General features: G+C 45.9%; 3 protein-coding genes across 5 annotated transcripts; 2 read left to right on the forward strand and 1 right to left on the reverse strand.

Moving 5' to 3' along the window:
* The first annotated feature begins 48 nt into the window (after nucleotides 1-48).
* On the forward strand, nucleotides 49-3,064 carry LOC311018200 (charged multivesicular body protein 4c-like). Of its 2 annotated transcripts, none has more exons than XM_084017030.1 (5): nucleotides 49-293; nucleotides 931-1,027; nucleotides 1,540-1,657; nucleotides 2,497-2,617; nucleotides 2,811-3,064. In XM_084017030.1, the coding sequence occupies exons 1-5, from the start codon at nucleotides 89-91 to the stop codon at nucleotides 2,933-2,935; spliced, it is 666 nt and encodes a 221-aa protein (XP_083873156.1). In that variant the 5' UTR covers nucleotides 49-88; the 3' UTR covers nucleotides 2,936-3,064. The 2 variants fall into 2 exon arrangements, with proteins under 2 accessions (XP_083873156.1, XP_083873157.1); XM_084017031.1 differs by having other exon boundaries at nucleotides 1,540-1,630.
* Nucleotides 3,065-3,865: 801 nt separating this feature from the next.
* On the forward strand, nucleotides 3,866-12,126 carry cdk10 (cyclin dependent kinase 10). 2 transcript variants are annotated; one of them, XM_084017378.1, is made up of 15 exons: nucleotides 3,866-4,015; nucleotides 6,121-6,369; nucleotides 6,899-7,156; nucleotides 7,983-8,055; nucleotides 8,136-8,207; nucleotides 8,301-8,403; nucleotides 8,484-8,565; nucleotides 9,579-9,646; nucleotides 10,109-10,161; nucleotides 10,261-10,330; nucleotides 10,491-10,550; nucleotides 10,810-10,933; nucleotides 11,075-11,214; nucleotides 11,493-11,545; nucleotides 11,731-12,126. In XM_084017378.1, the coding sequence occupies exons 3-15, from the start codon at nucleotides 7,067-7,069 to the stop codon at nucleotides 11,823-11,825; spliced, it is 1,083 nt and encodes a 360-aa protein (XP_083873504.1). In that variant the 5' UTR covers nucleotides 3,866-4,015; nucleotides 6,121-6,369; nucleotides 6,899-7,066; the 3' UTR covers nucleotides 11,826-12,126. The 2 variants fall into 2 exon arrangements, with proteins under 2 accessions (XP_083873504.1, XP_083873505.1); XM_084017379.1 differs by lacking the exon at nucleotides 3,866-4,015 and having other exon boundaries at nucleotides 5,734-6,369.
* Nucleotides 12,127-12,136: 10 nt separating this feature from the next.
* On the reverse strand, nucleotides 12,137-22,850 carry vps4a (vacuolar protein sorting 4 homolog A). The gene is made up of 11 exons (XM_084017374.1): nucleotides 22,636-22,850; nucleotides 19,130-19,241; nucleotides 18,880-19,024; nucleotides 18,707-18,768; nucleotides 17,908-18,027; nucleotides 17,468-17,624; nucleotides 16,561-16,709; nucleotides 16,398-16,479; nucleotides 14,305-14,524; nucleotides 14,052-14,192; nucleotides 12,137-13,372 (listed from the first exon to the last, which is right to left on the reverse strand). The coding sequence occupies exons 1-11, from the start codon at nucleotides 22,654-22,656 to the stop codon at nucleotides 13,271-13,273; spliced, it is 1,311 nt and encodes a 436-aa protein (XP_083873500.1). The 5' UTR covers nucleotides 22,657-22,850; the 3' UTR covers nucleotides 12,137-13,270.
* Nucleotides 22,851-23,346: the final 496 nt, after the last annotated feature.

Raw genomic sequence — 23,346 nt, forward strand, 5'->3', positions numbered from 1 at the left:
TCATATTTTTTAATATTGTTATTTATTTGTCGTTATGAAAGTGGTCTCCAGGGTTACAAGCAGCCATCAGAGGGGTTTCTGGCAGGACATGTCTGTGTTTGTGAAGCTGTTTGGTGGAGCGGAGAAGGGGAGCAAGAAGACCAGGAGGAGCCGCCAGGAGCAGCAGGTGGAGCAGCAGGTGGAGGAGCTCCGAGAGAGGGAGGAGCTGCTGGTGAAGAGGAGGGACTCTCTGAAGGACAACATTCACCGGGAACTTCTGCTCGCCATCAAAGCCAGCAGAAAGAACCGAGGAGGTGACGCGTTTTCATTTAACGTGGTCAGCCGGGACGTCATACCGATGTTAGCCGTTAGCTAACGGCTAACTGTTTAGGCTAACTAGAAGTATTAGCGGCTAGGAGTGAATTAGCATGTTTATACGGCTGATAGAACTCATAATAGCCCGTATGTAGAGTGTGGACGTCGTCATGGTGACGTGAAACTTTTTTTTTTGACGACGGTTCGTTCATTTTGTCCGTCGCCATCTTGGTATGTTTGCAACCAAGTGAAGGAAGTGACCATATTTGGACTGGGCAGGGCAACTTTCCTTAACCTGTCATTCTCTCTGCCGGCCACCAGGGGCCGACTCCTCATATAGGAGTCGGCCCCTGGTGGCCGGCAGAGAGAATGAATTAATATATGAATTATATATATATATATATATATATATATATATATATATATATATATATATATATATATATATATATATATATATATATATATATATATATATATATAATGAATTATTATATTATTATTATTATTATTAGTCTGTGTGGTGACGAGGATGTTGCTGTTTTGTTTTGCTGATGAATTCCCACAGTTGTGTATTTTTTTCTCCTCCACGTCATGAGGACATATCTGTTTTTTCCCATCATGCTCTGCTCACAGCGGCTCTGCAGGCGCTGAGAAGGAAGAAAGGGTACGAGAAGCAGCTCAAGCACGTGGACTGTGCCGTCAAGGTCGTGAGGTCGGCCAGCAAATACATGTAAGTGTGAAGGCATCAGCAGCAGGGAGGAACCATGTTATTAATGATGAGGCTCATTGTTTTGTGTCTACAGCCAAATGAAGAACGCTTCCTAACCCACGTAGGGTTTTATTGGCTGTCTCTCCATCCTGTCTATGAAAGATAGTCTGGCCTTCTTTCAAGAGGACTCATTTTGCTTAAATGGAAATCTCCTCCTTTTCATCTGATCAGAGATGTTTTTTATTTCCTAAAACTGGAAAAACTTTTCTTTAGGTTTTCTTTTAGTTAAGTTTTATTGATATTCCAGACTGATTCATTTTTATTTATTTGTGTATTATTTTTATTTTACTACTGCATTTGTTTTTTGTCTTTTTTAATTATGTATTTATTTTGTTCACGTTAATGTATCCATATCTTTTCTTTCAAAATTGGTTCATGTTAACTGTTTTTAGTTCTGTTATCTGTACTCTGTCTGTTCTTCTTATTGAGAAAGTGATGAACAAAGAAACATAAAGCAGGTTTAACTGTTTCAGAGACATCGTCAACACAGTGAACGACCTGATGGAGGACATTACAGAGAAACACCATGTGACTCAAGACATATCAGACCGCCTCCAAACACCTGTGAGGCTCGGAGTGGACTTTGACGAGGTACAGTAACCCCTCAGGGGTTTTATAAGTGTATATATTTGGTATATCATAAACATGTTATAGTATCTTTAGCTTCCCCAGTGAAACCAAGCAGCAACATCTGCTTCTGAAAAGTGAAGCCAAACTAAAGTAAACGGTCGTTCTCTCCGCTGGCCACCAGGGGGCGTAAACATATACATTATGACCGGGGATGTGATCTAAAAGGGAAGATGTATTTGTCAATTCTTCTTGATTTTAATATGATTAGAGCGATATCTACCAGCTCACCTCTGGGGTCATCGCTATGGTGATAGCAGTGTGTGTGTGTGTGTGTGTGTGTGTGTGTGTGTGTGTGTGTGTGTGTGTGTGTGTGGATAGTCCTTTATTCGTCCAGCAAGACAGTAAAAAAAAAATAAGGATAATAAATGATAAACATGCATTAACAAGAAAAGTACAATATAAAATAAAATATTAACACTAAGACTATATAAAGAAAGTTAAATAAAGAAGAAGCTATAATGTACATAATAGACCATTTCCAGAATATATACAGGATGGACTAGATATTTACATGATAGACGGAGATTGTTATGTTTGTATTGCACTTGTGTAAGATAACAGTCTATTGCACATGGGATGAGGAGCCTGGTTGTGTGTGGTCTACTGACAGCAGGGCTTGTGGTACAGTCTAACAGCTGCAGGGAGGAGCGACCTGCGATAACGCTCCTTCAGTCTGTTACTGAAGGAGCTGCCCAGTGCTGTGATGGTGTCCTGCAGGGGGTGGGAGACGTTGTCCATCAGAGATAATAGCTTGGTAGCCATTCTCCTCTCTCCCACCACCTCCACTGTGTGTGTCTCAGGATGAGCTGCTAGCAGAGCTGGAGAGGCTGGAGAAGGATCAGGATCAGAGTCTCTTTGAGGAAGACACAACGGAGGAGGGAGCCGATTGTCTCACATCCACCGGATCTCCATCCCGACCCGGTAGGACCCATCTGAAGATCCGTCAGCTGCCGCTGTGATGTCACCATGACTACGCCCTTTTTTTAGAAACAGTTTGAACACAGTAATTCATGTGCAGAAGCATAAACTCTCCTCACTGGAGGAGAACATTTGGAAAAAGACAGACTTATTCACATGGTTCAGGCTTTTCTTCTGTTTTTCTCTTCTCCCAAAGCCAACGTGGAGGAAGAGGAGGATGAAGAGGAGGATGAAGAGGAGTTTGAGTATCTGCGTCGCTGGGCCGATCAACCTTCATGTTCACAGCAAGAGAGGAAAGGATGGATTAAATTAAAGAAATAATACGTTATTGTTCATGTTTGTCTTCTGAGCAGCAAAGAGTCAGTGAAAGTTTTACTCACAGGTTATTCTATAATAATATGGAATAGATATAAATAATATGATCAATTATATAAATATATAGACACAAACACTAACTAATAAAACATTTAATTTATCTAATCAATAGATAAAGTTAGGTACAATGAAACCAGTGAAGCTAGATGGATTTTTAAATTTGAGGCTGTGATAGTTGCCTGTCAATCAGCAGGTAAGCCCCGCCCCCTAAAGCATCCCCTGCTTCCTGGTCTGGTGGACTCTAAATGGACCATAATGTACTAAATGAACATCATGCTGGATTGAAGAAGACTTGAAACTAGAGATTGAGACCATAAACTCATGTTTACAATGTTTACTGAGATAATACATCAAGAGAGAAGTAGGACCATTTTCTCATAGACTTCTATACAACCAGAGAGGAGTCGCCCCCTGGTGGCCAGCAGAGAGAAGTAGGACCATTTTCTCATAGACTTCTATACAACCAGAGAGGAGTCGCCCCCTGGTGGCCAGCAGAGAGAAGTAGGACCATTTTCTCATAGACTTCTATACAACCAGAGAGGAGTCGCCCCCTGGTGGCCAGCAGAGAGAAGTAGGACCATTTTCTCATAGACTTCTATACAACCAGAGAGGAGTCGCCCCCTGGTGGCCAGCAGAGAGAAGTAGGACCATTTTCTCATAGACTTCTATACAACCAGAGAGGAGTCGCCCCCTGGTGGCCAGCAGGGAGAAGTAGGACCATTTTCTCATAGACTTCTATACAACCAGAGAGGAGTCGCCCCCTGGTGGCCAGCAGGGAGAAGTAGGACCATGCTCGTTACCCTTGTTTGCCCTTTTAAATCCTGGTGTCTCTGTCCTACTACTGCTGTGAGCAACTGTACAGGATTACTGTCCTGACGGGGTGAGTGACGGTGGAGGGGGGAGGATCAGACTCGCCTGAACGGCGTCTACAGCGCTGCTGCAGCGAGGACCGGACAAAATGTGACGCATGTCCAGCAGCTGACTGAAGCCTAATGGGGACTGGAGTGAGCCAGAAGGAATATTCAGGTAGGAATCACATTACATGACACAGTTTTACCAAGAGGATTCAGGATTCCTGCTTTAAGAATACATGTATGTAGTTTATCTGTCTGGACTGTTTTTGTGAGAGGTGTCTGGTTTGCAGACATCAGCTGTAGAAATGTCTGCCTTCTTCTGCATGGCAGTTTGGTAAAAGCTCAACAACAATGTCCTCCAGAAACCACGAACGATGGAGATGATTCATAGACCGGGGGCCGGCTCAGGAACTAGAAGGATTACTTAATTTAGAAAGTGCAGTGTGGATTCTGGGTCCTGAAAAGCCGTAGCTGCACTGCTGGTTTGAACGCGTAAAACAGTGACGTAGTAGAAATAGTAAAATGTAAATTAATTAATAAACAAATGTAGTATGATTAGTATGAATGTCATTGAAAAGTGGAATAATTCAAATAGTCCTCAAAATGTGGAATATTTTAAGGCTTTTTGAAAGTGGAAATGGGTTACATTTTTTTCCAATGATGCCAGGAATATAATTCTCTTACAATGCAGTTAATCCGAAATGGAGACTATCACGTATCGTAGCGGTCTGTGGTCCCCCAGAGGTCTAGATAGTAGACCACATTAGTCCAGAGACCAGACCAGACTATGTTGAGGAACCAGAGACTGTCTGTGGTCCCCCAGAGGTCTAGATAGTAGATCACATTAGTCCAGAGACCAGACTAGACTATGTTAAGGAACCAGAGACTGTCTGTGGTCCCCCAGAGGTCTAGATAGTAGCTCACATGAGTCCAGAGACCAGACTAGACTATGTGGAGGAACCAGAGACTGTCTGTGGTCCCCCAGAGGTCTACAGTAACATCTACTGAGGTGTTCAGCACTTTAAAAATGTCTGGGCCTTTTTTTTCCAGAGCAGTTGAAAGCCCTAACACTCTTAAGAAATGAGCACAATCTCTATTATCAGCAGAGTCCTGGACTACGCAGCTGGGTCCGGGTTTAGTGAGGTAACGTCTTAACTCTGTTTTCAGTCCTACGACTGTGCTTCACCGCTTGCCAGGTAGATCACCATGGTAACGGATGCTGCACTCAAATAGTCTGAACCAGCTGCAATGTCCGGTTCTCAGACGTGAAGCCAAGTGCCTTAAAGCTGCATTCTCTCTGCTGGCCACCAGGAGGCGACTCCTCTCTGGTTGTATAGAAGTCTATGAGAAAATGGTCCTACTTCTCTCTGCTGGCCACCAGGGGGCGACTCCTCTCTGGTTGTATAGAAGTCTATGAGAAAATGGTCCTACTTCTCTCTGCTGGCCACCAGGGGGCGACTCCTCTCTGGTTGTATAGAAGTCTATGAGAAAATGGTCCTACTTCTCTCTGCTGGCCACCAGGGGGAGACTCCTCTCTGGTTGTATAGAAGTCTATGAGAAAATGGTCCTACTTCTCTCTGCTGGCCACCAGGGGGCGACTCCTCTCTGGTTGTATAGAAGTCTATGAGAAAATGGTCCTACTTCTCTCTGCTGGCCACCAGGGGGCGACTCCTCTCTGGTTGTATAGAAGTCTATGAGAAAATGGTCCTACTTCTCTCTGCTGGCCACCAGGGGGCGACTCCTCTCTGGTTGTATAGAAGTCTAATAGAAAATGGTCCTACTTCTCTCTGCCGGCCACCAGGGGGCGACTCCTCTCTGGTTGTATAGAAGTCTATGAGAAAATGGTCCTACTTCTCTCTTGATGTATTATCTCAGTAAACATTGTAAACATGAGTTTATGGTCTCAATCTCTAGTTTCAAGTCTTCTTCAATCCAGCATGATGTTCATTTAGTACATTATGGTCCATTTAGAGTCCACCAGACCAGAAAGCAGGGGATGCTTTAGGGGGTGGGGCTTACCTGGTGTGTCGCCCCCTGATGTCCATCAGAGAGAATGCGAGTTTAAGGCATTTAAGTTTGGCTTCGTAATACAGGGCTCAGGCCTACAGTCCGGCAGCTCCTGTCTGTGTGATCTAGATCTAGACTGGAGAAGATGGCGTGCAGGTGAGCTACAGCTTGGGTTGTTGATCTTCCCTCCACTAAGATGCTGTTTCCGTGGGTGAACATGATGATTAATATCTAGTTCATGTGTTGTGAGTCAGTGTGACCCCCTCTCAGTTACAGAGAGCCCCCCCTCGTCACCGGCCGTCACTGACTCCGACTCGGCCGACTCCTCGCCACGTCCGCCCGCCATCATCATCACCGCTCCGTCGCGGGAAGACATCTATGCATCGCCGTCCACCATGACTTTGGCTGACACCGTCAAAGAGCGGCGGCCTGCTGCCGTTCCGTTTGCAGTGGGGAAGAGCCCGTTGGCCTTGCATTAGGCCACGCCTCCACCCGCCACGCCGCCACGCATCACAGCAGGTACCAATGGGAATCAGACGTTTGGTGCAATCAGAGAAATAAGAAGCAGCTCTAAAATTGTTCATATTCTTCACATTCTTTAGTACAAGTAGTAATAATGCTGCCTTCATGTGCTAGTATATATATATATATATATATATATATATATATATATATATATATATATATTGCGTTTGTGAATAATTTTAAATAAACTGAATGTACAAAATAATTTAAAAGTAAAATGAAAAAAGCTAGCTGGCTAACTTAGCTAGGTACGTCACCACGAGATAACTCGTTATCCTTTAAACGACAAACATCAGATGTGGAATTCATGGTACATGGTTACGTATTTATTATCCCATGGGGACACCGGAAGGGGCGGGGCTTAGCCTATATTTTAAACAACTTTAATGGACAAAATTAAAATTACAGCAGAATAAGCGGTACATTTTCACCGGCTACACGCCAAATGTCCTGAAATCCATATACATAGATTTTCACACTTTTCTCGCCGTGTATTTATTTGTCATTTTATCTTCCGGCCCAGTTTTCGACATCCGTTCAACTCCGGGAAAGCTCTTTGTTGTCCCGGCCCACCGCTAAGCCACGCCCACCTCAGCGAGCCGACTCGGGTCGTCCTGGCGGGCTGAAGCCGCACCGTGACCGGACGGTACTCGTGTGTGTTCTGGGCTAATACACGCTGCTGTGTGGACGAATGGACGCCGTGGGAGAGGACGAGCCGGAGCCCATCCGGCTCAAGTCCATCAAGAACAATAAAACATTCACGGTGCCTCAGAACGACCGGGTAAGGGAACCGCTCCGCCAGACTCCGTTGAAGATTCTGCTGTTTTAACGATTCTCCGCTAATCAGCGTCGGTACACAGCTGGTAGACCTCCAGTGAGCACTCAGCACAGCTCTACGGGACCCAATACGAAGTCCGGCTCACATTGAACACGTGCAACATTACAATAATACGTGATTAAATGTCAGAATGTACAGAGCTAATGCTAATAGCAAACACTGTTAGCTACGTACCTCCGTTCTCTCGTATTGATGATAAAGTGTCTGCAGGTGTTTTAGAGGGAGTTTCTCTCCATTCAGACTTCAGCAACAATAAGATGATATCATCCTATAGAAGTACCAGAGGCTGCGAGGTGTTTATGTATTCAACCCTCGGGTCTTTATGTCTGCCTCTTAAAGCACGTGGTTAATACTGTTTTATTGTTAATAAGTTCTTTATAAATAACCTGTATTATTATCATCACCCCTTTGGACAGATTAAACCTTTATTGCTCAACATGAGACTAACAGCAACAATCTAAAAAATAAAATGAACAAGTACACTGAAAATTAAACTAAAAGTGGTGTTTTGGTGTCAAAATCAGCCAATCAGCTCTTCGATCAGGCGACAGGCTTTTTCCCATCATGCCCTGGGTCTTGTGTCTATGTGTGTGTGACGTCAGCTTATGTTCTTGTTTCACCTCGGCTTCACTTCATGTTCCCACGTCACACGGAGGAGGTACTTCCTGTCCGTTAAACACATGAATTCTTTAATTATCATCCCGGCTGTCGGTAATAACTACGGTAAGTTAAACATGACGCATGAAAGAACCTCGTCTGTCTTTTTCAGTTCGGGAGCTGCAGAAGCGTGCGAGAGTTTGAGAAGCTGAACCGCATCGGAGAAGGAACGTACGGCATCGTGTGTGAGTCGCTAGCCTTGACGAGCAAGTTAAACGTAGACAATCAATCAAACGCTGATTAACTGTCTGCTGTCGTTGATCAGACCGAGCCAGAGACACCAAGTCGGACGGGATTGTGGCGCTGAAGAAGGTCCGGATGGACAAAGAGAAAGACGGTGAGGACCCCGAGCCGTTAGAGTCCTGGTTTTTCCTTGTTTCCTGTTGGAATGAGCTGTGAACCTGCCGCTGCCCTGCTCTCTGTCTGGCAGGCGTCCCCATCAGCAGCCTCAGGGAGATCACCCTGCTGCTCCGGCTGAGGCATCCCAACATCGTGGAGCTGAAGGAAGTGGTCGTTGGAAGTCAGCTGGAGAGGTAGTGTACACACACACACACACACACACACACACACACACACACACACCTCCTGTTAATCCTCTGTGTGTCTCCGTCAGTCTGTTCCTGGTGATGAGCTACTGTGAACAGGATCTGGCCAGTCTGCTGGAGAACATGCAGACGCCGTTCTCCGAGGCTCAGGTAGGACGTTCCTCAGGCTCACGCGAATCCTGCTTTACTGCATTCAGACTCAATTTAAGTCATTTAGGAAGCTAATTTCATTGGTCACGAAGCTGCGGTAGCAACCTGTCAATCACAAGGTAGCCCCGCCCTCAAGTAGGGGTGGGACACAGATAAATGTATTTGCTGAAGCAGGGAGATTTTTGATCAAGAGAGAAGTAGGACCATTTTCTCATAGACTTCTATACAACCAGAGAGGAGTCGCCCCCTGGTGGCCAGCAGAGAGAAGTAGGACCATATTCTCATAGACTTCTATACAACCAGAGAGGAGTCGCCCCCTGGTGGCCAGCAGAGAGAAGTAGGACCATTTTCTCATAGACTTCTATACAACCAGAGAGGAGTCGCCCCCTGGTGGCCAGCAGAGAGAAGTAGGACCATTTTCTCATAGACTTCTATACAACCAGAGAGGAGTCGCCCCCTGGTGGCCAGCAGAGAGAAGTAGGACCATTTTCTCATAGACTTCAATACAACCAGAGAGGAGTCGCCCCCTGGTGGCCAGCAGAGAGAAGTAGGACCATTTTCTCATAGACTTCTATACAACCAGAGAGGAGTCGCCCCCTGGTGGCCAGCAGAGAGAAGTAGGACCATTTTCTCATAGACTTCTATACAACCAGAGAGGAGTCGCCCCCTGGTGGCCAGCAGAGAGAAGTAGGACCATTTTCTCATAGACTTCTATACAACCAGAGAGGAGTCGCCCCCTGGAGGCCAGCAGAGAGAAGTAGGACCATTTTCTCATAGACTTCTATACAACCAGAGAGGAGTCGCCTCCTGGTGGCCAGCAGAGAGAATGCAGCTTCAGTGTCTGCTTTGAGCCGAGGGATCCAGAAGTGCTGATTAAAGACTTGCAGACTGATTTGTGACCTTCAGGACTGATTCCTGCGGTAGATCTCCTCGTCCTGACATCATGTTATCGGGCCGCATGCCATCAGGTGGAGTTGGCCGCATGCCAATGTTTCTCTGCTGTCCGTTTGCAGGTGAAGTGCATCGTCCTCCAGCTGCTCCGAGGGTTGGAGTACCTCCACCACAACTTCATCATCCACAGGTCAGTCCCGACCTGGAGACCCAGATCTACATCCATGTCCTCCATAAACAGGAACATTTGTGTTTTTATTTCTATAATTATCGGCCTCATTCGACCCATTCATGGCAGGTCTGCAGATAAACTGTTTAATCACCACGGTGTTAATGTTAGTATTGATTAGAGACCCTGGATGGATGTTTTATCACCACGGTGTTAATGTTAGTATTGATTAGAGACCCTGGATGGATGTTTAATCACCACGGTGTTAATGTTAGTATTGATTAGAGACCCTGGATGGATGTTTAATCACCACGGTGTTAATGTTAGTATTGATTAGAGACCCTGGATGGATGTTTTATCACCACGGTGTTAATGTTAGTATTGATTAGAGACCCTGGATGGATGCTTCAGCTTAGAGCAGGTTTGTGGTGTGAGAGGAGGAGCAGCATCTTCTCCTCATGATCCTCCTCATCTCCTTATCAGGGACCTGAAGGTGTCTAATCTGCTGATGACAGACAAGGGCTGCGTGAAGATCGGTGAGTCATCACTTCTACCGTAACCACGGTAACCCCGGGATGCACCCGTCCTATCATACTGTCTAGTCTAACTTATAGTTACTTCTAACCCCCCCCCAGCTGATTTCGGGTTGGCCAGGATGTACGGTATCCCCCAGCAGCCGATGACGCCCCGCGTGGTCACCCTGTGGTGAGTGTCTCTCGCTCCTCACGGTGTGTTCAGGAGCCGTTGTGCAGCGTCAGTGGAAACAGCTCTTGTTTTTAATCCCCCATTAATCCCTCATTAATCCTGTCGTCATCAACTCTGTAATCTCGGGATGACCGAGCACCCTTCTTCTCTCTCCCGGCAGGTACCGAGCTCCGGAGCTCCTCCTGGGGACCAAGACCCAGACTACAGCCCTGGACATGTGGTGAGGCTACGTCTTTGTCCAAATATGGTCATTTCCTCTCGCTCGTTGCAAAACAACGGCCAATTAGAGGCTTCAAAACACTGTAGTCCACAAACGGACGGGTCCGTTCCTGTCTTGGAGCCCTGAGAGGATCCGTCTCTTTGTTGAGGGGAGAGTAATGATTTAATCATCTGCAATGAATCGTCTTAATCCACTTTCCTCCCGGTTCATGGCCGACTAACGAGCTGACCAGCTAAGCCGCTCCTCTGTTTCGTTGTAGGGCCGTCGGCTGCATCCTCGCCGAGCTGCTGGCTCACAAGCCCCTCCTCCCGGGAACCTCCGAGATCCAGCAGGTGGACCTGATAGTTCAGCTGCTGGGGACCCCGAATGAAAACATCTGGCCAGTGAGCAAAAAAACACCCCCTTTCTGAGCTCCGCTTCCTGTTCCACACTGACCTCTGGTGGTGATTGCAGGTCACTACAACACATCTAATAGTGTGTGTGTGTGTGTGTGTGTGTGTGTGTGTGTGTGTGTCTCTCTCCAGGGCTTCTCTCTGCTGCCTCTCATTGGTCAGTACAGTCTGAGGAAGCAGCCGTACAACAACCTGAAGAATAAGTTCACCTGGCTGTCGGAGGCCGGACACAGACTGCTCAACCTGCTGTTCATGTACAACCCACAGCGCAGGTACACACACACACACACACACACACACACACACACACTTCTATACGATCAGAGGAGTCGCCCCCTGGAGGCCACTAGAGAGAACACAGCTTTAAGGACCTCCCTTTGCCACCTGGTTGTTTCACATCTGTAGGCTTTAATTAATAAATCAGGAATTACACTTATTGTTTGTTTTATTATTGATTGTTTGTGTTATTGTTTGTTTTATTATTGATTGTTTGTGTTATTGATTGTTTATGTTATTGATTGTTTGTGTTATTATTGATCGTCTGATGCAGAGCGACTGCCAAAGATTGTCTGGACAGTTCCTACTTCAAGGAGAAACCTCTGCGTGAGTACGAAGGTTTTAGATATCGGCCAGCAGTGATGTCATATACAGGGTTCATACGGGTGCTGGAAATCCTTGAAAACCCTTGGATTTTAGTTTGGTGTTTTCAAGGTTTGAAAAGTGCTTGGATTTAGAATTTAGTGCTTGAATTGGATGTACCAATCCCGTCTCTCCGCTCCTCTTCGCAGCCTGTGAACCCGACCTGATGCCGACCTTCCCCCACCATCGCAACAAGCGGGCGGCGGCGCCGGCGGACGGCCACGCCAAGCGGAGCAAAGTGTGACGGACACGACGGCGGCGGGACTCTCAAGACTCGGGACGACCTCGGGAGTCAACGATGGTGTGGACTCAGCTGAAGGAACATTAACTCACGCTGGATCGGCTGTATTTATGTTCGCCAACCCGCCCCTGCTCCAGAGGGGGCGGGGCTTAGCTCCACGTAGAGACCAACCAGAATAACCACTGTTGCTGCTTTGTACATAAACGTTTAAAAGGATGCTGATGATTTATAGAAGCTTTGTTGTTTGAAACCAATAACCGTGTAGAGCCTGTTCATACGTTACGCATCATAATAAACACGTCAAACCAGAAATGTTTGTTTTCATTTGAAACTTTATTAATGCAGGTTAAATTAGTCGTCGTGGTAACATGGCCAGCGGCAGTTTAATAAGGGACCTCCCACTGAACCATTATGTCGTGTGGTAGTGAGAGTCAGTACACGGCTACCTTTCCTCAGTGTCTGCTAGCTGCTAACAGGACAAAACCACGTCAGCTCCACAGTGATGAAACAACACGGTGGCGTCGGCCGTTTGCCTCCTAAAAAATAAATAAATAAATACTTCCAAGTGTAAACGCGTCGTTAAAAGTCACGTTGCATAAACGGTGTTGAGCAACACGATTTATGAGGGCAAACAGAACCAGGATTTAAAGAGGAGGGGCTTCAGTCTTACAACGGGAAGACGGCACACTCGAGAAGAGTGCATTCTGGGAAATGGAGTGCAGAAGGCGGATTTAAATAAAGCAGAGCTTCAAAGTTAGTCTTGACCCTGGAGAACTTTCGATCACATCACATGATCTTCATTGATTCATTCTGGCTTATTATAATTTACATTTAATCACAACAGCCAGCGAATGTTTGACAACCTCCCAACTTTGGTGAAGAAGATCACATGATGTGAGCGAAAGTCCAGGATAGCTACTCAATGAACCTTCCCAGCTGGAGGGTTGTTGGGTTGACGCTGAGGCAGAGAACACTCGCTGACTTCAAATAACAGAATAATACAGACATTAAGACATAAAAACACTTGCATGCCTGGCAGGAGAAACATCCATTCTTCATCTTCTCATGTCCTTCATCGCCACACAAAGGCAAAACAACAATGATGCACCTAAAGCAGCTTTTCCTGGTTAGATGAAACGTAGTGAATGCAGCGCTGCTTTGTCATGGAAACGTGTGAAATGTGGGAAAGACACGGACTTCATCGTCCAACCACGGAATCACACTGAGAATTCTGTTGTAGCGTTCGGTACAACTTCCTCCCAAACACTGAAGAAGGAAATTGAAGACTTCTTGCCATTTTGTTTGTTGTGAAATCCATGAGAGGCAGTGAACCAAGCGCTCAGCGGAGAGGTGAAAGCCTAGGGGAGGGGGGGAGGGGTGGGGGGGCAGGTTGAGCCTTGGAGGTGAGACCCAGGACCCCCTGGAGTGGAGACCCGGGATCCCTGGTCTCAGCCCTCCATCCCAAAGTCATCTGTGAACTTCTTGACCTTCAGGAGATCTTCCGTGTTGACGGTGGGACGGGTGGTGGACAGAGAGCGCAGCATGTCTGACTGTAAACGACAGACAGACGGACGGACAGACAGACGGACAGACAGACAGGTCAGACTTTTTTCAACATTCAATGACGACTTTTTTCGACAATCAATATGACAACCTTTTTTCAGGACTTTTTCAACATTCAATATTACGTTTTTCTTTACTTTTACGATCTGATTTTTTTTTAGTTTTTTCAATATTCAATGCCTTTTTTCATTACTTTTTTCGACATTCAATATTCTGATTCTTTTCGACTTACAAAATTATGACTTTTTTTCGTGATTTTTTTCCTACAAACTTATTTAATTACTTTTTTGGTATATTATACTACAACTATTTTCATGACAACAAAAATAAGTGTAAAGAATGTAACAACCTCCCCAATCCACCAGCGGTATGTGTTCCTTTTCCTTGTCTTGCAGGATATTAACAGCTGATGAAAAGACTAACCAAAATAACATGGTCTTCACTTCATCTGTTAACAGGACTGCTGGTCCATATTTGGTGAACTTGATAAATAGATGTGTCTTTGTGAAGTCATAGTAGAGTAATGTGTGTGTTTCCTGTGATAATGTGGCTGTGAACGTTCATGATGTGATGCTGTGTAAACTTTATGTCATTTGTTTACGTTCCACTGACATCTTCAGCAGAGTTCTCTCGTCTCGGCAGCAGTAACGCTGTGTTGTATCTCACCATGCAGACTATTGGCTCCAGTAGTTTATCACTAGGCACTTCCATCCAGGTCATCTCTACGGCTGCAGGGTCACCGGGGGAACAAGGGGTCAACAGGTCGTCCACCATCATCTGGCTGTTGCTCCGGGACGGACCGCGAACCTGCAGGAGGAAGCAGAAGAGAGAAAGCTTAAAGCTCACTGCTTAAATGTGTGATAAAGTATCAACCATATCAGGGATCTCTCTGAACCAGCTTCTGAGGGTTCAACGTCACCTTTTTGAAGTGGGTGGCAGACTGGACCTTCCTAACGGGCTGCATGAGCGCGTCCCGGACGATGATGCTGATGTCGGCGCCGGAGTAGCCGTCCGTTTTGTGGGCGAGCTGCCGCACGTCTGCATCGCTCAGGCTGTGTGGCGTGTTGCCGAGGTGGAGACGAAACATCTGAGAGCGAGCCGGTTCCTCCGGTAGAGGGATGTAGATACGCTTCTCAAACCTGAGGCAGGACACGACATGCAACCAAAGCAGGACGTAAACCGCCTGAATGTTAGGCTGGAGATAGAAAAGTCAAGCTGTCATATTGTTGTGTTGTATTAACCCACAGGTAAGCCCCGCCCCCTAAAGCATCCCCTGCTTTCTGGTCTGGTGGACTCTAAATGGACCATAATGTACTAAATGAACATCATGCTGGATTGAAGAAGACTTGAAACTAGAGATTGAGACCATAAACTCATGTTTACAATGTTTACTGAGATAATACATCAAGAGAGAAGTAGGACCATTTTCTCATAGACTTCTATACAACCAGAGGGGAGTCGCCCCCTGGTGGCCAGCAGAGAGAAGTAGGACCATTTTCTCATAGACTTCTATACAACCAGAGAGGAGTCGCCCCCTGGTGGCCAGCAGAGAGAAGTAGGACCATTTTCTCATAGACTTCTATACAACCAGAGAGGAGTCGCCCCCTGGTGGCCAGCAGAGAGAAGTAGGACCATTTTCTCATAGACTTCTATACAACCAGAGAGGAGTCGCCCCCTGGTGGCCAGCAGAGAGAAGTAGGACCATTTTCTCATAGACTTCTATACGACCAGAGAGGAGTCGCCCCCTGGTGGCCAGCAGAGAGAAGTAGGACCATTTTCTCATAGACTTCTATACGACCAGAGAGGAGTCGCCCCCTGGTGGCCAGCAGAGAGAAGTAGGACCATTTTCTCATAGACTTCTATACAACCAGAGAGGAGTCGCCCCCTGGTGGCCAGCAGAGAGAAGTAGGACCATTTTCTCATAGACTTCTATACAACCAGAGGGGAGTCGCCCCCTGGTGGCCAGCAGAGAGAAGTAGGACCATTTTCTCATAGACTTCTATACAACCAGAGAGGAGTCGCCCCCTGGTGGCCAGCAGAGAGAAGTAGGACCATTTTCTCATAGACTTCTATACAACCAGAGAGGAGTCGCCCCCTGGTGGCCAGCAGAGAGAAGTAGGACCATTTTCTCATAGACTTCTATACGACCAGAGAGGAGTCGCCCCCTGGTGGCCAGCAGAGAGAAGTAGGACCATTTTCTCATAGACTTCTATACAACCAGAGGGGAGTCGCCCCCTGGTGGCCAGCAGAGAGAAGTAGGACCATTTTCTCATAGACTTCTATACAACCAGAGAGGAGTCGCCCCCTGGTGGCCAGCAGAGAGAAGTAGGACCATTTTCTCATAGACTTCTATACAACCAGAGAGGAGTCGCCCCCTGGTGGCCAGCAGAGAGAAGTAGGACCATTTTCTCATAGACTTCTATACAACCAGAGAGGAGTCGCCCCCTGGTGGCCAGCAGAGAGAAGTAGGACCATTTTCTCATAGACTTCTATACGACCAGAGAGGAGTCGCCCCCTGGTGGCCAGCAGAGAGAAGTAGGACCATTTTCTCATAGACTTCTATACAACCAGAGAGGAGTCGCCCCCTGGTGGCCAGCAGAGAGAAGTAGGACCATTTTCTCATAGACTTCTATACAACCAGAGAGGAGTCGCCCCCTGGTGGCCAGCAGAGAGAAGTAGGACCATTTTCTCATAGACTTCTATACAACCAGAGGGGAGTCGCCCCCTGGTGGCCAGCAGAGAGAAGTAGGACCATTTTCTCATAGACTTCTATACAACCAGAGAGGAGTCGCCCCCTGGTGGCCAGCAGAGAGAAGTAGGACCATTTTCTCATAGACTTCTATACAACCAGAGAGGAGTCGCCCCCTGGTGGCCACAGAATAATATGAATGAATATAAAATTTCATACACTAGAGAAAACACACCTATTAGTATTAAATTCCATTCCTCTCCTCAGTAAACTAGGAGGGTGCCTGAATGGCGATAACAAAGCGTATTGAAGTGACCTCTGACCTCCTGCGGATGGCAGCATCCAGCACCCAGGGGATGTTGGTGGCTCCGAGCACCAAGATGCCATCGTTGTTGTTTCCCACACCTACGAAACCAGAGATGAACATCTACATGACCACTTCCTGCTTCCCCTCAGGGTCCAAAGAGGGTCTGGGACCAGACTCACCCTGCATCTGGACCAGGAACTCGGTCTTGATGCGGCGGGCGGCCTCGCTCTCGTTCTCGTTCCTGGAGCCGCACAGCGAGTCCACCTCGTCGATGAAGATGATGGAGGGTTTGTGCTGGCGGGCCAGGTCGAACAGGTTCTTCACCAGCCTGGAGACACGGGGGAGACAGGGGGGAGACGGGGGGAGACAGGGGGGAAGACAGGGGGAGACAGGGGGGGAGACAAGGAGACAGGGGGAGACAGTGGGGAGACGGGGGGAGACAGGGGGGAAGACAGGGGGAGACAGGGGGAGACAGGGGGAGACAAAGAGACAGGTGGAGACAGGGGGGAGACAAGGAGACAGCGGGAGACGGGGGGAGAGAGGGGGGAGACAGGGAGAGACAGGGAGAGACGGGCGGGGACAAAGAGACAGGGGGGAGACAAAGAGACAGGGGAGACGGGGGGAGAGAGGGGGGAGACAGGGAGAGACGGGCGGGGACAAAGAGACAGGGGGGAGACAAGGAGACAGCGGGAGACGGGGGGAGAGAGGGGGGAGACAGGGAGAGACAGGGAGAGACGGGCGGGGACAAAGAGACAGGGGGGAGACAAAGAGACAGGGGAGACAGGGGGGAGATGGGGGAGAGACAGGGGGAGACAGGGGGAGACAGAAGGGAGACAAGGGTGGAAACAGGGGGAGACAGGGTGGGAGACAGGGGGGAGACAAGGAGACAGGGGGAGACAGGGGGGAGACAGGGAGAGACGGGGGGGGGACAAAGAGACAGGGGAGACAGGGGGAGACGGGGGGAGACAGGGGGGACACGGGGAGACCCGTAGAGACAGAGAATATGTTGAGAACAATCCAAGTGTAAGTGCTGCTGAAGGTTTGCTCATGGAGGAGATGGACCTCCAGCTGCTGAACTAAACGTACTTCTCGCTCTCCCCCAGCCACTTGGACATCAGGTCGGAGGAGGACACGGAGAAGAAGGTGGAGTTGTTGGCCTCGGTGGCCACGGCCTTCGCCAGGTACGACTTCCCCGTCCCCGGGGGCCCGAACAGCAGGATGCCTCTCCACGGAGTCCGCTTGCCTGAGACCAGACCGCAGAACAACATGTTGGTCACATGACGTGGAAAAAATACCATTAATATTTCCTCTGATCCAAAACGATCTAATTTACTTTAATATCAGACACAGAAATGTATGAACGTAACAAAGAAAAGTAGCAACTCTTCACAATAGAGGTTCCAACCAGAGAATATCTTCAAGAATATATATATATATATACTGTATATATATATATACTGTATATATATAGGGGTTTTGTTAGGGGTTCAGGTTTAGGGGTTTAGGGGTCAGGGTTCGGGCGCTACCTGTAAAGAGGTGAGGGAATTTGATGGGCAGGATGACGGCTTCCTTCAGAGCTTCCTTCGCTCCCTCCAGTCCGGCCACATCGTTCCACCTGACGTTGGGCTTCTCCATCACGATGGCACCTGGACAGGGAGGAAGAGCATGATGAAGAGGGACCACGCAGACCTTAACAAGCTGATGGTCCACAGGTAGACCCCCCTCACCGCAGACTACTAACAGGCTTGTTACAGTAGACCAGATGTTTAGAAATCCTGATGGTGCTGTGTTGATGTAATGTGTTGTAGTGACCAGCTCACGCCACCAGAGGTCAGTGTCTCTGTAGTGGAACAGGGTGTTTCCATCTTTTGTTGCCTTAATAAGCTGATCGTTTCTAGTCGGGACGTCGTTCAGAGTCTTTTCCACCGACTCACTGAGCTTTACTGCTCAGAGTTACATCATCCAGATTTAATGTCTTTTATTTTAACTTATATTGCCGTTGCTGAAGATTATTGCTGCATTTTCATCAGGTTACAGCTGCAACCACCGATCAGCTGATATTGATTCCAAATAGTTTGATCGGTGGTCTCTCTTATTCTGATCAGATGACTCATCGATTCTGAATGGAACCATTTGCTTTCAAGCTCCTCTTTAATTGGCTCTTAGAGCAACACCCAGTGTGATTGGTTGATATATAAACATTTTTTTAATATATTTAACCTATAGACTAACTTGCATAACTGGTCAAAACGCCATTTGCATTACAACCAGTTCAGGTCAACATATAAAGGAGATCTTGATGACATCAGCGACATGTTCTCTCACCCATCAGCTGCTCCTGCAGTTTCTTCTTCTCTGGATTTTCACCCTCGCTGTCGCTGTCACTCCTGGACACAAACAATAGAGGTGGGACATGAATAAATAATAAATAATAAATTAAAGCAACGGCCACATGCTGGAAGACATTTTGTGAAGAGGCAGACGATAAGATGGCGTACTTGTCATTGCTCTGAGCCTCCTTGACGGGCTTCTTGCCCTGCTTGTCTTTATTCTTCAGGTAGTCTTTCAGCTTCTCTGCTCGGTCCAGGTACTGCATACACTTAGCCCGGATGCTCTCCTTTGCCTTGTCGCTGTGAGCCTCATCTGAGGGAGAGATTCAAAACCACAACGTGAACGAAACCCACCAAGGTTGTTTTTTTTTACCAAGACAAGGGTGTAAAACTAGTCCAACGACCTGTCAGTACTCACATTTGATGGCGTGCAGGAAATACTCCACTGCATGCTGGTAGAGTCGTAAGGCCTCCTCATAATTCTTTGCCTTGTCTTCCTCTGTGGCTTTGGTCACAAGATCGATCGCTTTCTGCAACAGATGCAGAGAAACGTAGTCAGGACAGATGTGATGTGATGCAGATGTGATGTAGATGTCATGTGATGTAGATGTCCTGTGATGTAGATGTCCTGTGATGTAGATGTCCTGTGATGTAATGTCATGTGATGCAGATGTCATGTGATGTAGATGTGATGTAGATGTCATGTGATGTCATGTGATGTAGATGTGATGTAGATGTCATGTGATGTAGATGTCATGTGATGTAGATGTGATGTAGATGTCATGTGATGTAGATGTCATGTGATGTAGATGTGATGCAGATGTGATGTAGATGTCATGTGATGTAGATGTCATGTGATGTAGATGGCATGTGATGTAGATGTGATGCAGATGTGATGTAGATGTCATGTGATGCAGATGTGATGTAGATGTCATGTGATGTAGATGTGATGTAGATGTCATGTGATGTAGATGTGATGTAGATGTCATGTGATGTAGATGTGATGCAGATGTGATGTAGATGTCATGTGATGTAGATGTCATGTGATGTAGATGGCATGTGATGTAGATGTGATGCAGATGTGATGTAGATGTCATGTGATGTAGATGGCATGTGATGTAGATGTGATGCAGATGTGATGTAGATGTCATGTGATGTAGATGTGATGTAGATGTCATGTGATGTAGATGTGATGTAGATGTCATGTGATGTAGATGTGATGTAGATGTGATGCAAATGTGATGTTGATGTCATGTGATGTAGATGTGATGCAGATGTGATGTAGATGTGATGTAGATGTCATGTGATGTAGATGTGATGCAGATGTGATGTAGATGTGATGCAGATGTGATGTAGATGTCATGTGATGCAGATGTGATGTAGATGTCATGTGATGTAGATGTGATGTAGATGTCATGTGATGTAGATGTGATGTAGATGTCATGTGATGTAGATGTGATGCAGATGTGATGTAGATGTCATGTGATGTAGATGGCATGTGATGTAGATGTGATGCAGATGTGATGTAGATGTCATGTGATGTAGATGGCATGTGATGTAGATGTGATGTAGATGTGATGTAGATGTGATGCAGATGTGATGTAGATGTCATGTGATGTAGATGTGATGTAGATGTCATGTGATGTAGATGTGATGTAGATGTGATGCAGATGTGATGTAGATGTCATGTGATGTAGATGTGATGCAGATGTGATGTAGATGGCATGTGATGTAGATGTGATGTAGATGTGATGCAGATGTGATGTAGATGTCATGTGATGTAGATGTGATGCAGATGTGATGTAGATGGCATGTGATGTAGATGTGATGTAGATGTGATGCAGATGTAGATGGCATGTGGATGTGATTTAGATGCCATGTGTTATAGATGTGATGTAGATGTGATGTAGATGTGATGCAGATGTGATGTAGATGTCATGTGATGTAGATGTGATGTAGATGTCATGTGATGTAGATGTGATGTAGATGTCATGTGATGTAGATGTGATGTAGATGTGATGCAGATGTGATGTAGATGTCATGTGATGTAGATGTGATGCAGATGTGATGTAGATGGCATGTGATGTAGATGTGATGTAGATGTGATGCAGATGTAGATGGCATGTGGATGTGATTTAGATGCCATGTGTTATAGATGTGATGTGGATGTGATTTAGATGTCATGTGATGTAGATGTCATGTGATGTAGATATGATAAAGATGTGATGTAGATGTCATGTGATGCAGATGTGATGTAGATGTGATGTAGATGTGATGCAGATGTGATGCAGATGTGATGTAGATGGCATGTAGATGTGATGTATGTGATGAAGATGTGATGTAGATGTCATGTGATGTAGATGTCATGTGGATGTGATGTGTAGATGTGATGTATGTGATGAAGATGTGATTTAGATGTCATGTGTTGTAGATGTGATGTGGATGTGAGATGGTTGGAGGGTGGAGACACAGACAGGGTTCCCAGATTCCAACGTTTTCTTGACGTTCCACTGACTAAACAGCTGAATCTCCAGGATTTATACTGTAGAAGAAAATGTGTTACCTTACATTTCTTATTTGTTCCCCATATAATGTTCCTTTCTCTCGGGAACATCAAATGTCCTGCTGAGATGTTTCTATTGAATATAACCCTTGCCGTCTTGATGAAAAGACTCTTTGATCTTTCCCTCTTCCTGAACTGTCTCCGTAACATTTGTCTTATATACATTGATCAAGGCCCGATGAGTGACCCCTGTAGTGACATCGTCTATCTCTCCCGAGAACGGTCACACCTTGTAGATATCAACAGATGTCTCTTCCTCTGCAGAGAGACATGTGTTGATTCAATGCAAATCCACTCATGACGCCTTCCCTTTTGTTCTCTGGCATGTTCTGTATAAATCCAACTCGGCCAGGCCATTCGAGAGACTGGATCTTCATGGATACACTGTGAATTTCTTTTCTCCACTGTCAGTGATTAAACCTCATTTGAACCAGCCACAGAATTGGACCTGAAGAGTTTTCTTCTACAATACCAAAGGTAAAAACAGGCCGCCTTTGTGTTGAGCAACAAAAAACAGCCATTCATTTGTGAACTTTACGTACACAACTTAATGTTTCCCCTGCTACATCAGTGTACTGTACATGTTTTGTGTTGTCGTTGACAAGTAACCATAGCAACCACTGACGAAATAGTAATAATAAAGAAAAATACAGCATGGGAAATATTACATTTTGATCAATCACATCTAAATTTTACATGCTACAAACAAAATTCAATGATATTCCATGACCTGGCCCAAATAATGATCAAATCCCCTGACTTCCCCTGTCTGGAAAATACTTGTAAAATATTAGATATTCCAGATATTCCCATATATCCCAGATATTCCAGATACTGCTTGATATTCCAGATATCAGATACCCGCTGGCCCGCGGGAACAGAAATAAAGGCAGCTGATGAACACGTGACTCGTCCTCTCAGAGGTCAACAAAAACAAAGCATCAATTACACAACCGGCATAAATTAACGGTTAACAGACAAGTCTCGTCTATTCCACAGTTTGAGTCCCTCTGCGTTGTCTTCGGGTTGTTTTATTTACACAGATAAAATGTTGCATGAGGTGAATCTGCGTTATTGTTCCCGTTAACAGCGGAACTAACGGAGAGAGGCTGGTCCCGTTAGACGCATCCTCCCGGAGGCTAGGCGCTGTTAGCATCCATCACTAGCATTAGCTCACATATATTACAGGCTTTATAGTCGGACGTCAGCCATGACAGTGACGCTACTGTTCACTCAACTAAACCGGCTTGATCACAACATTAGAAGACTCTAGCATCAGCCGTTCTGCTAGCCGAGTTAGCTCGGCTCCGCGTATCTCCAGCGCTTGCGCGCTAACGGCAGCTAGCTTAGCCCTAGCCTACCTGTAATGTTGACGTTGTCATTTCATCTCACTCTTTTGTTCTCTCGTCGCAGAGTTCGAACCTGTGACTCCAACCGAACGCGGGCGTGTGAGGAGAGGAGCCCGCTAACAGGCCCGCGTTGTGAGGGCGGGGGATGACATGACAACACAGTTCGTGAGCTAGCTAAAGTGACAGCTCCGCCTCGACCCGACAAACCATGAACACCACAGCAACTGCGCTGCGGCCGCTGCTTCTTCTTCGTCGGATTAAAAGGCGGTGTGCAGCGTCACTTATGGCACGTGCACCGCCACCTACAGCCATAGACATGTAAATGAACAAAAAAATGATAATCATAAAATAAAATGAAAAATAAATAAATAAATAATAGGAATTAAATAAATAAACATAATATTATATGGTGTATGTTATTTATGTTTATTTATTGAAATCTTATTTTTTATTATTTTTTGCATACATAAAAAACATAGAATTAAATAATCATTAAAAAATAGAACATAAATAAATACAAAAATATAATATACACCAACATAAAATAAATAAATGAAAAAAATGAAAAATAAAGAAATAAAAATAAATACATTTGAAATAAATGACATATATGCAATATATACAATATGATGAACCAGTTTCTCGTAAAAAGCACCAGAGTATTAGGCATTATTTACATTAAAAAGTAGATGGGATAGCAATCTAAAAAGTCTGTAGCACCGA

The sequence above is a fragment of the Eutrigla gurnardus genome (genome assembly GCF_963514095.1).
Source record: "Eutrigla gurnardus genome assembly, chromosome: 9".
In the NCBI taxonomy this organism is placed as follows: Eukaryota; Metazoa; Chordata; class Actinopteri; order Perciformes; family Triglidae; genus Eutrigla; species Eutrigla gurnardus.

Bases quoted from the DNA above. Each gene is read 5' to 3' on its own strand.
- vps4a (XM_084017374.1), bottom strand. From the start codon at position 22,656: ATGACAACGTCAACATTACAG. The intron at 18,769-18,879 runs GTACGCCATCTT...GTTTGTGTCCAG, and splicing joins GAGGCTCAGAGCAATGACAA to GAGTGACAGCGACAGCGAGG. The intron at 14,525-16,397 runs GTCAGAGGTCAC...GTCCTGCCTCAG, and splicing joins GATGCTGCCATCCGCAGGAG to GTTTGAGAAGCGTATCTACA.
- LOC311018200 (XM_084017030.1), top strand. From the start codon at position 89: ATGTCTGTGTTTGTGAAGCTGTTTGGTGGAGCGGAGAAGGGGAGCAAG. The intron at 294-930 runs GTGACGCGTTTT...CTCTGCTCACAG, and splicing joins CAGCAGAAAGAACCGAGGAG to CGGCTCTGCAGGCGCTGAGA. The intron at 1,658-2,496 runs GTACAGTAACCC...TGTGTGTCTCAG, and splicing joins TCGGAGTGGACTTTGACGAG to GATGAGCTGCTAGCAGAGCT.
- cdk10 (XM_084017378.1), top strand. From the start codon at position 7,067: ATGGACGCCGTGGGAGAGGACGAGCCGGAGCCCATCCGGCTCAAGTCC. The intron at 8,056-8,135 runs GTGAGTCGCTAG...GTCGTTGATCAG, and splicing joins AGGAACGTACGGCATCGTGT to ACCGAGCCAGAGACACCAAG. The intron at 8,208-8,300 runs GTGAGGACCCCG...TCTGTCTGGCAG, and splicing joins GATGGACAAAGAGAAAGACG to GCGTCCCCATCAGCAGCCTC.